At 39.8% G+C, this 17,252-nt stretch overlaps 1 protein-coding gene across 1 annotated transcript in view; it reads right to left on the bottom strand.

Annotated features, from left to right (window-relative positions):
* The window catches only part of LOC104967117 (neuroligin-2), a 229,451-nt gene that overhangs the window by 77,084 nt on the left and 135,115 nt on the right, over positions 1-17,252 (bottom strand). Inside the window, exon 3 of the mRNA XM_010796528.1 lies at positions 3,829-3,978. Coding sequence (XP_010794830.1) covers positions 3,829-3,978 — 150 coding nt within the window. The remainder of the gene's footprint in view (positions 1-3,828; positions 3,979-17,252) is intronic.

Raw genomic sequence — 17,252 nt, 5'->3', positions numbered from 1 at the left:
CATATTAAATATAGTATAAATATATAGATAACTCAGAAAGCTGTGAGCCCTAAACATTGTTTTGTAATAATTAAAGAGGACATATCATGATTATGTGTGTTTCCTATAGTGTGTTATATAGGATGTTGTGCATGTAAATGGTGCTAAAATCCCTGTGTCCCCATTGGGCTCCTTTGTTTACTTCCATAACATAGTGACATCACTTCCTAACACACGCTTCTATTGGCTAGCTCTCCAACACATTGTACGTGATATGCTAAGGGAGGGGACATCTCTAAGCAGTTGACCAATCACATCAGAGCCGGAAAGCTAACCAATCAGAGCAGACTGGGCTCTGGTTTCAGACAGAGGGTGAGAAGAGGTGCTGCAGCACAGGCAGTATGAGAGAGATAAAGAGCTTTGTGAACATTAAAGCATGGAGACATGTCACAGTAGAGACACAAAATAGCATCGTAGCTCCTTTAAGAAAAGAATGCAGAACAGAGAATAGGGTTGAATGATTGGACGAATATATTGATATTTGTTTTAGGCAATTACTTCGGGGCAAAACAACGTTGTATAACTAAATGTTTTGACTATAAAATGTATGAATCCAGGGTTTATTTTGACCAAATGAATGTATATGACATCCTTTTTTGGAAGACTCTGTGTTTAAAGATTTCACGTTGGCAGAGAACTTTGCAATTTACAGTCCGTTGCTTCTAGAATCCATGTTTTAAAGAGCAGCTTTACATTTGAATTAGCAGCGGTGCATTCAAATGAACTCCAGCTGCAATCATTTATATGATCGTGAATATTAAATACCCGGCTAAATTGAAAACATATGGAACTGCAAAACTCAAGGTAACTTCTGTGAGGCTTGGTAAACCTTGACCGCTGATTGAAACTGCAAAAGTGTACAGCATCCAATATGTGTGACCCTCGAGAGATTGTGGGTCATCTCATGCAAAGACAACCACTTGTGTCTGGCAGGCTTGCAAACATTGAGTTTCACATGACCACATCTAGCTTCCTGTATCAATACTTCCTGCTTTCCCCCTTTCCAAATCAGGATGTCCGATTGCTGAAGCAAGAACACAAACACAGCGGGAGCAGCAGCACACATTGATATGCATGAATGCACTCGGCTACATGTGCTACTAAAACACACACACACATATACTGGCTTCTCTGTGTGTCTCTCTCTGTCAAAGTTAAACACCATCCATCATATGGGATGCATGGTGCGAGAGATTACTCACATTTCTCCCAATTATGGCCAAATTGCACTGGATGGCTCTCATATTGGGGAGATAGCGGCGGCGTTCTCTTTGCATACAAATGACAAAGTCTCCGTCTCAATTTTATTTCTCCTTGACTCAAAGAATGCGATCAGAGTGTCGCGGATAGGAAAGATGATGATGCGAAACATGCCACCACACTAGCGAAGAGAGAGATGAAAGATAAAGGGATAAATCAGTCCTACCTACCGCATCCGCTGACATGTAATCATCGGAGAGAAGGAACTTGGAGTATCTTAGTTGAAAAACTAAACTTCTGTTACTAATCCACTCACTTGGATTCCTTCTGATTATTTTTGTCCATCTGGAAAATCTACATATGAAACTTAAACTGGGATAAAAAAGCTAATCTGAAAAGAAAAACAGTTGATGTCTCATGCCGAAGAACCCTTTGTGGCAAGTAGGAACTGTCACATATTGATTGGATCAAAGATCTGATGATAAACTCCAAAAATCACAAAGACGATGCAGCTAGTTTCTATATCTATAAGGAAAATTATTATTATATAACGTATTATTGCCATGATTACACGGCACAAAGTAGTTCCTAGATATGTGAACTCAGGCCCATTGATACAAGATGGTTGCATGAACAAAAACACTTTCCAAAGGTTGTAAACAAGCCAACACCTGGGCCAGAGTGTTGAAACCACTTCAGTTGGAGGTGATACAAACCACCAAAAACTGTGTGTGTTCCTTATTTCAAATGATTCCGGTTGAAATAGTCATTCTCAGAAACGCGGCTGTGTTCCCAGATCTGAGCAATTCACATGGTGAAATACTTTTTTACAGGGGAAGATAAAACATTTTCTACCACTGCTCAGCACTGATAAATAAAGGCAACACGCTCCTGACAGCTTCATGGATCTCTGATCATAGTCACATTTTAAATTGCAGAACCAAAACACTTTAGGTAATTGCCGGCAAATGAAAATCTTTCATCATTGTAAAGTCTGTGTAAGTGCCTCGGAAAAGACAACACTGTTGTTTCTTTAAAAACAAATGTGAGGCAGCCGATTATGAAACGGCTTCCAGCAGCCCACTCTCTCCCCAGCTAATGAAATATCTAATGCACTTAGGTTCCTTTAGTTAGCACCTGCCTCCTTAGAGGCATGTTCCTCCTCTCAGAGCTAAATGACTTGGTCTCAATGGAGCGAGACAGAGTGCGGTGAGTAACACAGAGGGGAAGTCAAGTGTATTTTCATGAAAAGGATGACAAGCTCGTGCTGGAGGTGACAGATGAAGCAGTTTCTTGCTCACAGCGACCGGAGGAGACAGTATACTTACAGCGCTCGGCCTCTAAAAGCCACCTTTTCAAATCCTTCATCTTTGCCGGTAGCGGAAGCTCAAAAGTGCATCGTAACTGTGCCTTCTTCTAGCAAAACACTCTGTAAAGGCATTTTTACAATCCTCGCTCTTTGTGGAATGAATTATACAGCTTTGGAAATAGATGTGGAGAGGTTGGAGGCGAGGCAGCAGGCGAGGGCGTGCAGTTAAAATGAAGAATTGTGAGGTTCTGGGTCAGTAAAAATGCCAGATCTGTATCTGATTTGCATGCTTGTTGCTGTCTCTGCGTTCCTCCTCATAAAGGCCTTTCCAGTAGAGTTACTGGCAAAGTCAGAAAATATGCAGGACTCAGTGGCAGAGTAAACAAGACAGTAAATATATTTTAAGTGTAAGGGTGTAAATATTTGCATGTTGACCTGACAGATAAATTGACAAACAGAACTCTCCCTGCTTGTAACAAGTAGATTTCATCAAGTGACCTTTATCTTGTAAATTGGAAAAGGATGGATTTACTTGATGTATAGAACAACTTCTAAAACTAATTTATACATCCATAAAAATATAGACAATGTTGAGTCTTTGTCTTTACTCAAAAAAATGTTCCTGTCATTTATCTTCCAACTAGAGCATTTCATTCATTTTTCTTTTTTTAAAGAGGCCCTATTATGATTGGGCTTTTCCCTTTCCTGCAGTGTGTTATTTAGGTTTGTGTGCATGTAAATGGTCTGCAAAGGATAACATCCCTGTGTTTCCTGAGAGGGAGTTTCTCTCCCACCCATACCCCCCCCAAAATAAATAGTTTTAACGACAAAGACAACAATCTGATAAGATCTTCAAAAACTGCAGTGACAAAACGTGTCAAACATATTAAATGCCTCTTATAAACTAAACTCAAGAAGTACTGTTTTCTTTGTGCGAGGATATAAGTGACAGATGAATACAGTGTTTCTTTAGTGCGAGAGGGGGGGGGGTTTTAAATGTGACGGTTTGCAGCGCTTTCATGCAGCATTCAAAGAAAGCGCATAATTACATAATCAGAGTGTTGAGACTGGAATAATCAACAAAAGAAATCCATAAGAAAGTGAGCGCTCATGATCAACGGCGGCACGGCTTGTCATTAGATTGATGAATTCTATTGATGCCATCCATCAGCGACTAATCACGAAGAGTCTGCGGAGGAGAAATCTTGCATGTGTGCGCGGATGATTGAGTGCAAAAGGGAAAATGAGAAGATGTGCGGTTTTGATTTCCAAACACTTACCGAGCACACCCAGTCGGTAGTTCATGGTGACCACGATGACGTTGCCGTAGGCGGCCAGGACGCTGGCGTCAAACATGTTTCCGGTGCCTTCCATGTAGGAGCCTCCGTGGATAAACAGCATCACCGGCTTCTTCCTGCGGTCACGAATATCTAAACAGAGGAGAAAACAACAAGTCAATAAGTGTATTTACTCTTCTCATATTCTCTTTGATCTCATATTGTGTTAGGCTATAATATACTCAACAAACGGCGGGATGAAAATAAATGTTTATATCAGAGCAACTCCCTGCAGCTGGATGTCAGCTCTTAATAAAAAGGGAGCTCAAGGTAATTTAGATTCCAGGCACCGATTCCAGCAATAACAAGAGTGATCTCATCAAATGTTTCCTGGTGATTAAAGCAATAATGCTGGAAGAAAAGCACCGGGTGGTGTAGCATATTGCAGCTTAACCTGTCTATCAAGCCCCTGAAAGTCTTTATTGTACACTGAAGCTAGGGCTGACCAAATCACTCGAACAAGGAGACATGTGCGATGGATTCGGGGTGTTAATAAAGCACAAACATGGGTAATGAGTTGTAGCTGATCAGAAATCAGAATCAGGTTAAATGCCAAGAACAAATACAAGGAATTTCCCTTGGCGTGTATGACGCATACATAAACACAGTTAAAGAAGATAAAATGTAAGGGAAACAACCAGAAAATGTTATAAAAAACTATTATAACATTAAGATATAGAAAATAATTTACATGAAATACAGATATACCAAAAACCTATGTACAGTATACTATGACAAAATACTCAGAATATGTGCGAAATTCTTCTGAAAAGTGGAGAACTGTGCAGATATTAAGACTTGTGTACAAATGTGCAACAAAAAGAAATTGGTCTAAATGTGAGGAAAAACGCTACTGGCCCCAACAAGCGCAATATACAGGTACAAAATATCAGCGTCAATATGTCACGAGGAGCGTTATTGGGAAGGAAGAAGGAGAGCCTGAAGAACATTCTGTGAAACCGACAGATAACAAAAGGCCATCGGCTCCTAATGTATCTTGTCTGCTATGAATTTACATAATTTCCTCATTTTATTTTTGCACATTGGAACTCCCAAAAATGCAAATGGGAACTTACTCTGAGCTGAAGACACAGTAATATCAACTTTTTTTCTAGGTCAATTACCCTGTGGGGAATCTAGAACTGTTTTCTTGGGTGCTATCGCTTTTGGCAAAAGGATCCTACCTTGAGGTTCAAAAATGGAAAGATAACTAAAAGGTTTTATGTGAAAGTCACTTCTATCATTAGAACACAAAGTTTAGGGTTGGTTTTATTGAGAAACTCTCTAGCAAGTGCTGATGATGATGACTATATCATGGACTCATTTTGGCTGATTTATGCTTCTTTTTTTTTGTTGCAGAGAATTAGGTTTCTCCTTTAGCAGAATAAACATTGTGCCCGGTCAAAGTGAACAAAATATAGGCAGCCTATTATTTTATTAATGATGCTGAAAGACTGAAGGGGCTATATCCTTCTTTCTGATTTATTTTTGCGAGTCATTTTTACTTATTTTAAGATCGTTGTAGGTTTTATCGTGCAATTATAGACCTCCACACAGCAGACACACTTGTTGCACCCACTAAATCAATGCTTCACGATGCATAACTAAAGCGTAATTTCATTGGCTGAAATGTTTTATTCACAGGCCGGAGCGGACATTGGCCGACAACCATGACATGCTGATATAGTCTCACAAAGTTTTATCCAAAAGTGAGTCTCAGATTGTTATTTATCTTAAAACAACATTTGATTTCACTTAGAATTGGCTTGATTGTCATCTGTTATGTCCTTGATTTAATGGTGTTATTCTGCTTATTAGATAGGGAGTGATTAGTTAAATGGAATTGCTAAATGATGACAAATCCCAGCATCATTCTTCGAAAATGCATGCAGGAAATATCAAGTGAATGTCAATGGCAGATGCTATAACATACGGCTGGTACCACTGCGCTGTGTTCATGGTCCCTGATGGGCCCTCATTGGCCTTTGAACCAGTCCCCAGCTGACAGAGAGCAACGATACTCCTGCCTGCCAGGGGCCTCGCTGTAGCATATGGCTCACAAGTCTTAGAACCGTGGCACAGTGACAGTCCTCTGTGTGTGTGTGTGTGTGTGTGTGTGTGTGTGTGTGTGTGTGTGTGTGTGTGTGTGTGTGTGTGTGGCCTGGGGATATGAAATAGCAGTAGTGCAGAACAACCACATAAATAACCACTACAGCATCTGTTAGAAGGGAAGAGAGATGAGAGGGCGTCTGGCTCCCTGAGTAACCTGCTCACACACACAAATATATATGTAATACCTGCTGAAACATGCATCACATGTTTCAGATGGTACACAAACACTGATACTCCAGTTACTCAGGGTATCTCACACACACACACACACACACACACACACACACACACACACACACACACACACACACAGCTGAAACCAGTGCATCAGTCGGGAGGGAGAAATGTACAGGCAGCTGCAATGGAGAGTCGCTATGGCAACTGCTACTCCTCCACTTGCTTCTCTCTCGTGGAAGTCTCATCGACTGTTGCTGTGGCAACATATTGCTCTCGTTCATCTCTAACCCCATGGTGCCCTTCGCCACGTCGCTACCTGAATCTCATTTCATTAGTGGGGAACACACACACACACACACACACACACACACACACACACACACACACACACACACACACACACACACACACACACACACACACACACACACACACACACACACACACACACACACACACACACACACACACACACACACACACACACATCTCTGCATCAGGAGATGAAGACTGACAGCCGCTGACATCATGGGAGACAGAATGCAGATGCACTTGATGTACACACCCACGCCTGCATAAGACACAAACACACACAAGCACCATGAGGCTGTCACAGCTGACCTGTAGACTCTGTGGGCATGGATCAGTAACGGGGCGAATTGTTCTGGCACAGTGACAGGAAGGAGTGAGGCTCTCCGGCTACGAGCCTCCCTCTGTCTCTCCTCCTGTCTCAGGCCTTCTATTTCTCTCGGCCTCTGGCTTTGATGCATTTCTACTGAAAGAAAAGTCTGGAATGCCACGCATGAACGAGTGTTCCCGGCCTCAGAATTCACACAATCGATCAATTAATATTGGATGAACTGCTTTTCAAATTAATATTTCCGCATTAAAATGTCTAACATTGACTTGATCTGTTGAACTTTGTACTTACATTACACCAAATGTCTCCAACAGTATTCTAACTCTGAGGCATACGTTTGTTTTTAAGAGTTAATGGTCTGTTTCATCTGGTCATTAGTTAGTGCGATGTACCCCCTTTCTTTATGCATTACCATCGTGGTTTTTCTACCAGAAGCTGCAATAAATTTACTTTTTATCCAAATCTCTACAAGAAACCATTTCGATCTTGGAAATCTTTAACTATATGTAGTTCTAATGAAGGATCTTAGCCATTAGATGTCTGGATGTTAAGTTATCAGAGAAACATGCAAATAAATGTTAAGGGCAGCCCTCTGAGAGACCTCTGCAGAATAGTCTGCTTCCGTTTAAAACCTTACGAACGATGAATAATGAAGGAATCTTGACCGGGAGCTGAATGCGATAACATCAATGAATAGCACCATCGTTTGCGATTGTATTCGATAAGACACTATTATAATGACATCACGTGTTTGAAGCTTCCAAAAAAATCCCTGCCACCAAGGCCGCCATCATCTATCTCCTAAAATTATGCAAATGTTATGCATCAAGGTGCTTCAAAACCTAATCACATCATCAGCTCTACTCGGAGAAACTGTGGTATTTGTATAATAATGCCATCATATGCTTTCCATTAGTCATTTTGTTTAGCATGTCTACAGACAAACAGAACAGGTGCTGAAGGACAACATTGTATACCATGTACTGTACCAAGGAGACAGTTGGGGACAGCTACCAGAATATACATGCAGAGCCTCAACAAATCCTAGACATACGATGCTAGATTATCGGCAGATGGTCAATATTTCCACATACAAACGAGATGAGGCTGGGGAACGAGAGGCGTACTCATTGTGACATGACATGGCAAGCTCTGATTTGTGCTGAAGTGTTAACTATGTCTAAAGGAAGAGCAGAAGTTCAGCAATAGGTCAACGTCACCAAAAGATATCACTCTTACTTTGCTTTTCGGAATGAGGACTGGTGATACGTCGGAAATCACATGTCACAAGTTTAACCCTAACTCTAATACCTTGATATCGATATTGCAACGATTTGGTAAGCTTGACCGCTTACGCTTTTAGAAAATATAAACATAATGAACATTTAATTTGGTATGTATTTAATGACTAAGTAACCAAATAATAGAACAGGTAGAACAGTCAAACTCAGAAAATAGCATCGCTTTATTCTTAAGCCGACTTCAGAACCAGGAAAATACGAGACGTATTAGGATATCTGAAATCTAAGACGATATCTACTCTATCATGATATCCATACATCGCCAGCTTCAATTGGAAAAAACGCCATAATAAAGAACAAATAAAGATGTGAATTCCTACAGACAAGGAATACTGATAGGCAGTGTCACTTCCTCTATACCAGCACCACAAGAACGACAGAAGGGAACCATAATTAACTGGAAACCAACATTGAAAAGGTGATCAAAATAAGAAAAAAAAGACAATGCCACTGAAAAAAAAAAATCAACTAACAACAAGAAAGACAAAGCAAGATGGCAGAGAGCAGCTGAGGGCTGGTACCCAGAGGAGCTTAGCACGGCTGCTGATCCTCTCAAGCAGAACGGAGACAATGAGACGATTAGGCTTGAACTTGTATTGGAGTGTTCCAGTTTAGCTCACCGCCCACCGTCGCACTCGGAGACGCCACCCCCCACGGGCCCCTGATGTGACACGGCCCTTAGCTTCCACCACTTTATCAAGCGACTGATTAGTCAAGACGATAGAGCGCGGTCCGCTGCGCCCATACGTCACTGTCTGCTGTTGATTTTATGGGAAATGATGATGGCTGTCAGTAAATACTCAGAGCCAGCAGAAGAGGAGAGGAATGATTGATATGCTCTTAAGAGGCCGGCTGAACCTCACGGTGTAACAGGATAGATAACAGATGAAAAGCCTTAGATTGTAAAGTCTTTGTTAATATTTTCTGGTAGATTTTTCTTGTTGTTGTTGTTGTATAATTTCAGGGTAATATGGATGTAAAAAGAGGACTGGATACAGCTTTGAAGGTGGGACACATTGATCCCAATAAAAGTTTCTCAGTGGGGAATGAAGCCAAAATGGCATGACATTATGAGGCTCTACAGTATGTTCCCTAGTTCTTCGACCATTTGGCTAATCGAGGATGCTCACTTGGGTTCTGATGGATGTTGTTGGGGAACTGAATCCAGCTATGGAGGCGGCACCTTGTTCCTACCTACCAAAGTTGCTTAGTGGCACATTAAGCCATAGAGGGCCTTACTTTAAAAGTAAATTCAGATTGAACATAGTAAACATTTCTAAATGATAGTGTCCGTCCAAAGAAAAACCATTACTTATTGTGAAAACCACCCTTGAATGATGGGATAGTAGACTAAAATATAACATAATAAGTACCCTGTACCAAGATTGATGCAAAATAAGTGACATTTGACCTTTTTAGAGAGATTTAGAAAAAAGAAACCCACTTCTGGGGTCATTTGGGTGCATTTTCCATATCTTTGGCCCCCCTCGTCGATTTTTTATTTATTGACACCTTTTTAACCGTTAGAGCCAATAGAATCGAGGGGAAGTTCCTAAAAACCATCTAAACGTTACACATTGGTGAATGAGTGATGCGTAGCCAGAATGCCCCGGAACCGGAAGCTGTCATACACTCTGGTAGCTATCGTAGCAGCTAATATGAAATCTCCGTTATTGACATAAAAATTGAATGATGGATTATCAGTAATAAGTGACACAGACACATTGGATTAACCTATGGATTAACCTTCAGCAGCGATTTTCTCGTTGTATTGCCATTGAACACAACTTTTGATCAGCAAACAACAAAGGTATGACGTTTTTAGTCGTTTTGGCTCCGTAAAGCAATTTATTTTATTGTTGTTTGTTGTCGTTTCACCACGAGTTCTCATCACTCAGTGATCACTTATATGTCTGGAATCTGTGGAATCTCAGCTTGCTAATCAATATCTTGTTTGTGCAGATCCGATAAGTAATAAGGGTATTTTACCTTGAATTCTGTGTTAAGTGCCTTAGCATTTCTTCGCTCAGGGCTAATTCAGAGCCTTTGTTATTACCCTTTTGTTTCGTTTAGCTAAAGATGGTTAATATTGTCTGATAGCTGAGCTTCTTCCCGTTAAGTGGGTATGACACATTCATAGTTTGTGAAATATTAACAAGCCCTCAGACGCTGTTTCTTGCAAGACGTTGCGTTTTTGCAATTTGCATTATCATTTAAATAAAGGCTATTCAAGTGCTCGTACTGGGTAGTTTATTTACCTAAGAAAAAGTTAAAGGCTGATGCATCAGCTCACTTCCTAGGAACTTCAGCCCACATACTTTCCTGTTCCTCACTGTAGAGGGGAAAAGCATTTGACTTAACAAAGGAGAGAGCGTGGGAGCCTGCCGAGATATCATCTTCCCATACGTTAAACTGAAAGATGGAACCCTCTCCTTACACTGAGCCGTAATTAAAGAAGATATTGAATCCCATCGTGCTGAAACGACAACTCAACGCAGAACTTCATACCTCCTCAAAATTTGCATTTTCATTTCTCCCACATGCGCTCTACTTGAGTATATTTTCCTACCTTTCCTTTGTCATTTCCATTATTATGGATATGCCATGGAGTGTGTGCACAAGCACGTGTGGGGGTGAGGTGTAGATAAATATTGACCTTTAACGTTGGAGGTTCAACGCTGTAATAATAGGGAACTTGCTCATGGCAAATGATGAACTGTCATCTGTGTGCAAATACACAGAAGCTCTTTGTACAAGTGGTCCAATTAACAGAAAGGTTACAGCGCTGGTAATATTGTAACAGTGTAATGGAAGGACTACTTCTCTGCATATTTCTGTATTTCTGAGACCTGTAATTTGTCTCATGATGGGTTTGAATTATTACTGCTTACCTTCTTTGAGAAAGTGTAGATTTATATATATAATTTAAAGTCTGGAATGAGGTTTTATTCTCAATATGTATCTTATTTATTTAAATACTAATGAAATGCGTATTATTCTGGTGACCAAAACCATCTACAAGCATCTATTTAAAGGTGATCTGCTGCATATTTTGTAAAACAAAGTTTCAAAACTTTAATTTGTACATAAACACGTTGTTTTACATTCATGATGATCTCCAGCTCTTATTTTCATTAAAGTGCGAAAAACATAACGGCAAAACTGTATTTTTAACTTTACATTTAGATTATCTGTATAATATTCATGGGTGTGTAGGAATGCCAGTTTGAAAGTGACTGATTTTAACTAAAATAAATCAGTGGGTAACAAAGATATTCTATTGACGAGCGCATTTGCTTCTTAACATTGAGTTAGGCATAAACTGAGGTTCATTCAGGGAACAAAAAAAAAGACACACACTGTGCCATCGTCTGTATGTGGCTGTCCGTTTCTCATGAGTGTGTGTCTGTGTGTGCGTGCGTGCGTGTGGGTCAATAGTACGTCATGGCAGGCGGACAGGGTGATGAATGGGATGTGATGAGATGCACAGCAGCAGAGCAGCCTATAGGCCACCGAGCCGGGCTAAAGCTGAATCATTAGAGCACAATGGATCAAGGCAAAGGCCATACTGATTGCATCGGGGACACGCGTGTGTGTGTGTGTGTCCATGCTCTGGCATTTTTATAATGGGTTTTTGATACAGGGAATGAGCTCCTTAAGTAAAAGAAAAAGAAGACATATCACAATATCGCTGTTTTTGCATGATTTAACTATTTAACATTGACTGATAAAGATGGGAAACCTATTGATGTATGTTTTTGGAAAACTTTTATGTTTATAGAATAGAAAATTATCTCAATTGCAGGTAATGCTTTCTTCCCTGATGGTGCATTCAAGTTCTCATAGCAACCTTTTACACTCAAAGGTGGGGGTCAGCTGCTAGATAGTAATGCATTTTCAAAATGTGCATTCAGAAAGTCCAAAGCCGAACAAACAAGCAAACAAAACTGAAGTATTGAGAGTTTCTGCATCCTAAGCTTTCTCCTAAGTGTCTGTCCCAGTGTGAGCCACTTACACCCTGATTGAAGCATGCATAATCATATAAAGATAATTAACAATTATATTGCCTTGTAAAAGATTCATAAATTCTTAAGCTCTTTTTGCATCACATTTGCATTTTGTAACACAATTAAAACCTGTTTTGACAGATTATTTGACACATACGACAAAATATACTTTATTGTCCCCGTAAGGACATTTGTTATGGACTGTGTCCTGCAGTTCCAGATACATGAACGTAAACAAGCATAGTTAACATTAAAAGACATTAACATACTATCACTCATACATCGATCTCACATACACAATACAAAGACGCACCTACTGACAATGGCGACCTATTGCACAACCCTCATGGCCAACATTTACATGTATATTACATGACGTGATGTGAGTGTTGAGAAGTGTAATGGACATAGGCAGGAGTGAGTGCTTATAGCGGTTCAGCCTGCTCTTGGGAACCCCGAATCTTGTACCAGAAGGTAGGAGCTGGAATTCTGGGTGGAGAATGGGGGATGGATCAGATAATCAATGATCAATGTGCCTGTCTAATAAGGGACAGCTCATATATGTTTTAGAGAGATGGATGTTTTTTAACCCCCTCATTTCATAGCAGTCTGTACCAGGCGAGCGATCTGTGGCAGTGATACCATATCTTATGGTGCTCTCCAACACTGCGTGGTAAAACAATAACATGAACTTCTGCTCCTTAGGCCCTGAGTCGATGCATAAAATACATCAGCTTGTACTTTCCATTCTCAGCATGCGACATATGGTATGTGCTCGTCTGAGGGTTTATGGGATGATCATGTTAAGTGGAATAGATACACTGACAAGACAAATAGTGTGTAATGTGTGTCTGTATTAAATGTTTTTATTTTATTTTAAAGCTTCTATTGAATTATTATTATTGAATTAAATGACTGTTTTTGTTTATACAATCAACTTTCCTTATATAAATAAATAAGGATATATAATATAAATAATAATATTTAAAATATATTTAAGAAACATGTTTGAAATGATCTCTTTTCAATTATTTTATATTTTCGAAATATTGGCGTATTGGTAATGTTTGGATCACAGACATAATCCTATGCAGACATCAATGGCAATTATAGAAATAGTGAAAAAACAAACATAATACAAATAAATCCTAATGTTTATCCGCAACTACATATCAGCATAAAACACAAGAAAAAAAGGGTGCAGAATATGAATAATAAATGAAGCTTCACACTGAGAGAAGATGTATCTGATCCGTCACATAATTAGAAAATATTCCAAGTCTATTTTTTTAGGACAAGGAACACTCACAAATCGTAGAAGCTCCATCCCCTCCACACTGGTCGGTGCACGACTGGGAAAACACACACGTACGTACACAGTCAGCAAACAGCACTGCTGCTGCCTCTGTTCTCACTGTCTGCCTGAGCTTACAGCACGGGGCTGTGGGGAGCAGCGTGGAGTTGAGATGATCCTCACTGCTGTACTATTTGTTCTCCGTCTACACCTACTGCACCGCCTGCAGCAGCCAGTAAAGACCCATCTCACAGCTCAATATGCTTCAGAATATCAGAGCAGCAAACCCATCCAGCTGAGAAAAAGGAAACAACTGCTGCTCAAAAGGAATCAGGAGTATCTACACTTTCTTTCTAGGGCTGTATAACAATTGTCACGGCTTTAATACACATACATACTGTCAACAACAACAAGAAAGAAACAAAAAAGCTATTTTTCAAGCAATTAGCTGTAGCCCAGGGGTGTCCAAACTAGAGCTGCCAACACTCACAAGCATAATGTACCTACATTTGATTAATGTTGCTAACTTATAACTGAACTTATGAGGCAATATACCTCTAGTGAGTGGCCCAGCCCTTTGTATATGTTTCTGTAGGTGGCCCTCGGTGAAAAACGTTTGGACACCCATGCTGTAGCCGAATAGTTATTATGGAGCATCCGCACCCTTTGTGTTTTTCCTTTCCTCTAATCAGGCAGCAATTCTTCCTGCTTTGGAAGATTAAGTGTGGGCGAGGTAAAAACAAAAGCAGAGCGAGGGAGAGTAAACAAAAAAACAACCATTTTGGACCACTGGGAATAAGAATAGCCGCTACAGCCTTACTTCCAAGAACATGCTCTTATTAGACTCTAAAATCTCCAAAAACATTTTCTCTCTCGCTGTCCATCTTTCACTTTTGCCACCTACAAGTCCTGCGTCGTCTTCCTATCTCACTTCCTGTTGCTCACATTCTTTATCGTTCACTCTTCATGGCCTCCACTTGTTGTTTTCAGATTTTCTCTGCTCTTCTTTTCATCTCTGGCTAATCTAAAACACTGGCTCGCCTGTTGCTGTGAGTCTATTAGCAACCATCTTTGTTCCTCCCTCCATTTGTCTTCCTCTATCTCGCTGTCATAGGGTTTTTTGTAGAACTTCTACTGTTGCATTATATCTCTTCTTCCACCCCCCCTCCTCTCTTCTCTCCCATCTGTGTTATAAATAGAGGTTGGATTAGGCTGACTTTTTGTTTTGCTCACTATTAGGGAGTGGATCAATTCTACAAATTGAGTGGGTGGGGAAGGGAACACACACACACACACACACACGGCCCCTCTGTTGTCCAAAATATCACAGTGACAAAGACGACACAAACACAGGCATTGTCCTTGTTTTCCCACTGCTGCCTCTCTCTATTTCCCTCATAACAGTCTTCTTCTATTCCATTGTGGACGTCTCTTTCTTTCAGCCGTAAGCCTTTTGAACTCCAGTTGACCCCCTTTCCTCTTCCTTCCTTCCTTCCTTCCTCCTTTCTCTCCAGTCTTTATGAATTTTTTTCTGATAAAAAAACTAAATATCTGTGTGCCAGCGTCTGACTGCAGGAGTCTTAACAATTACTGAGTCTTGTTTGAAGATGCATATGTTATATATATATATATAACATATTTCACCACACAATTGCTGTAATGCCTCCATTGGACTTCTTTGTTTACTTCTAGTACATAGTGACATCGCTATGTAACACTCAAGTTTCTATTGGCTATTGCTACAACACATTGTATGTAATTGGCTAAGGGGCGGGACATCTCTAAGCAGTCGATCACAACAGAGCCAGCCAGCTAACCAATCATAGCAGACTGGGCTCTGGTTGCCATTTTACATCTCTTTTGTTACGTGTGTGATCAAAGTAGCGTCTAATTGCATTAAAACAATATATAAATATTCCTTATTATTCCTCACTACACCAATCATCTGTACACGCCCTTAGAAGATCACCAAACAAGAGAGACCATCACTCTACTGTTGTGCAATAACACTTCTTATGTGCCACATACACTTTTTAAATTTTATTTGTTTTATAACTGTCTGCTGCTTTACCAATTTTTATATATTCACTTCCTTTCTTTATGATGTGGCAATTTCTTATTCATTTATTTGATTTGATTGTAATAATGTTTGCTTCCTCTTTATTCAATATGTTCATCTACTATCTTACTTTTCCCTTTGTATCCGGATTTCTGATTCGGATTTATTGCTTAAACCTCACCTTACCTCTAATTCCTGATGGACTATTCTTACTTATTGATGCTAAAAAACAATCTATTTCTTCAAAACTCTTGCTTACCCAGCTTTTGTTTTGGGTCCTTTTCCCCCGTCACAAGGATATCAAATACTCTAGTGAAGATACTAACCAACACACTCTCACTCCCTAAACGTCCAGGAGCGACGCTTGGTCAGGGTCCCGTGGCGTGCAGTTGGGACGCGCCGAGGCTCCTTCAACTTCATAAACGGACGCAAAGAGCTTTCAACTGATTGCAATGTATTCCCATTGGTGGCAGTATTTGACGCTCAGGGAAGCGCCACATCCATTTATGTCGGCAGCTCTTAAAGGCAATGTGAGCGTCCATTCCCATTGGATAACGGAGAATTGTACACCCGGAAGTAAGTATTCTCCTTACTGTCGATTGATTTGACAGTGATATCTCCACTACTCATCAACTCAAAAACACCAGATTATCCTTGTTAATTAAACGACATTGATAGGTTTAAATTGTGTACATTGCTTTTGTGTTTTTCCCCTTCAATTCTGAGAAACAACTTGTTTTCTCTGAAATGTGGAGCGCCAAAGAGACTACACTACCCACAATCCCCAGCTATTGTTGTGACGACGCCTATCCGCTTTGCGACAAACCCCGTGATTAATCTTCAAGCTCTGGGATTGGATGTTGGAGTGGCAGTGCGCCAAGGTTACGCCAAGCCTCAAGCTCTTTGAAATGGAAAGAAACCACGGCAGACTATTCGAAACTGGACTCGAATGCCCCCCGTATATAATGGCTATTTTGCACATCCCTTTCTAGATTTCAAGATTTTCTAAGGTTTATATCATATACACAACTACAGTGTAGTTATGCAATGAATGAACAAATTGGGTCACAGGTTCCTCAGCAGTGCATTACAAGACATCTATCAATATGTGTGTATACCTCCACCATCAAACATATTCTGCACATTTCTTATACTATCTAAATACATAAGAGTATAATTAATGTGTATAAATTAATATCAGTTAAAAAAGTGCTTCAACATAGTTAACATTGCAGGAAAGCAATATATTAGACGTTAAGTACTTTGTCAGGCTTAATATTTATCTGTATCCCCAAAGCTTTTTTCTTATTTGAAAGAAGACCTTAACCTAAAGTATTCTTTAATGTGTTAATAAAGTTTAATTAGTTTGTCTGTTTTGCACATCCTCATATTAATATCTTTGTACATCGTGCACTAAACTGTTTTATTGTAGAGATCACTTACAGTATCTTCTTGATTTTTTATATTCTGTATTTCTATCATTGACCTTCTACTTTCCCCCTATGAAAGTATGTACTCTTAATATTTGTTTTCATCAAATAACTTTATTCAACCAAAATACATTATTCAACAAAAGTAATTCAATAACGTGCTTTAACCACTAGGCGGTGCACACAAGGTACACACAGCATACTGATAATAACTTTGTATTACTAGTGTAGGACACTTATGTATGTATAACATCTGAAGATATTTAGTTTTATTCATATTTTTACATAATTGTACAGGATATTGCTATACTATTTCTCATGTTTTACTTCATAAGCCGGACTGAAAA

This window comes from Notothenia coriiceps, unplaced genomic scaffold (assembly GCF_000735185.1).
Source record: "Notothenia coriiceps isolate Sejong01 unplaced genomic scaffold, NC01 NC01_scaffold00037250, whole genome shotgun sequence".
Classification (NCBI taxonomy): domain Eukaryota; kingdom Metazoa; phylum Chordata; class Actinopteri; order Perciformes; family Nototheniidae; genus Notothenia; species Notothenia coriiceps.
Note: the sequence above shows the minus strand (reverse complement) of the source record. Positions and strands in the feature narration are given on the sequence as shown.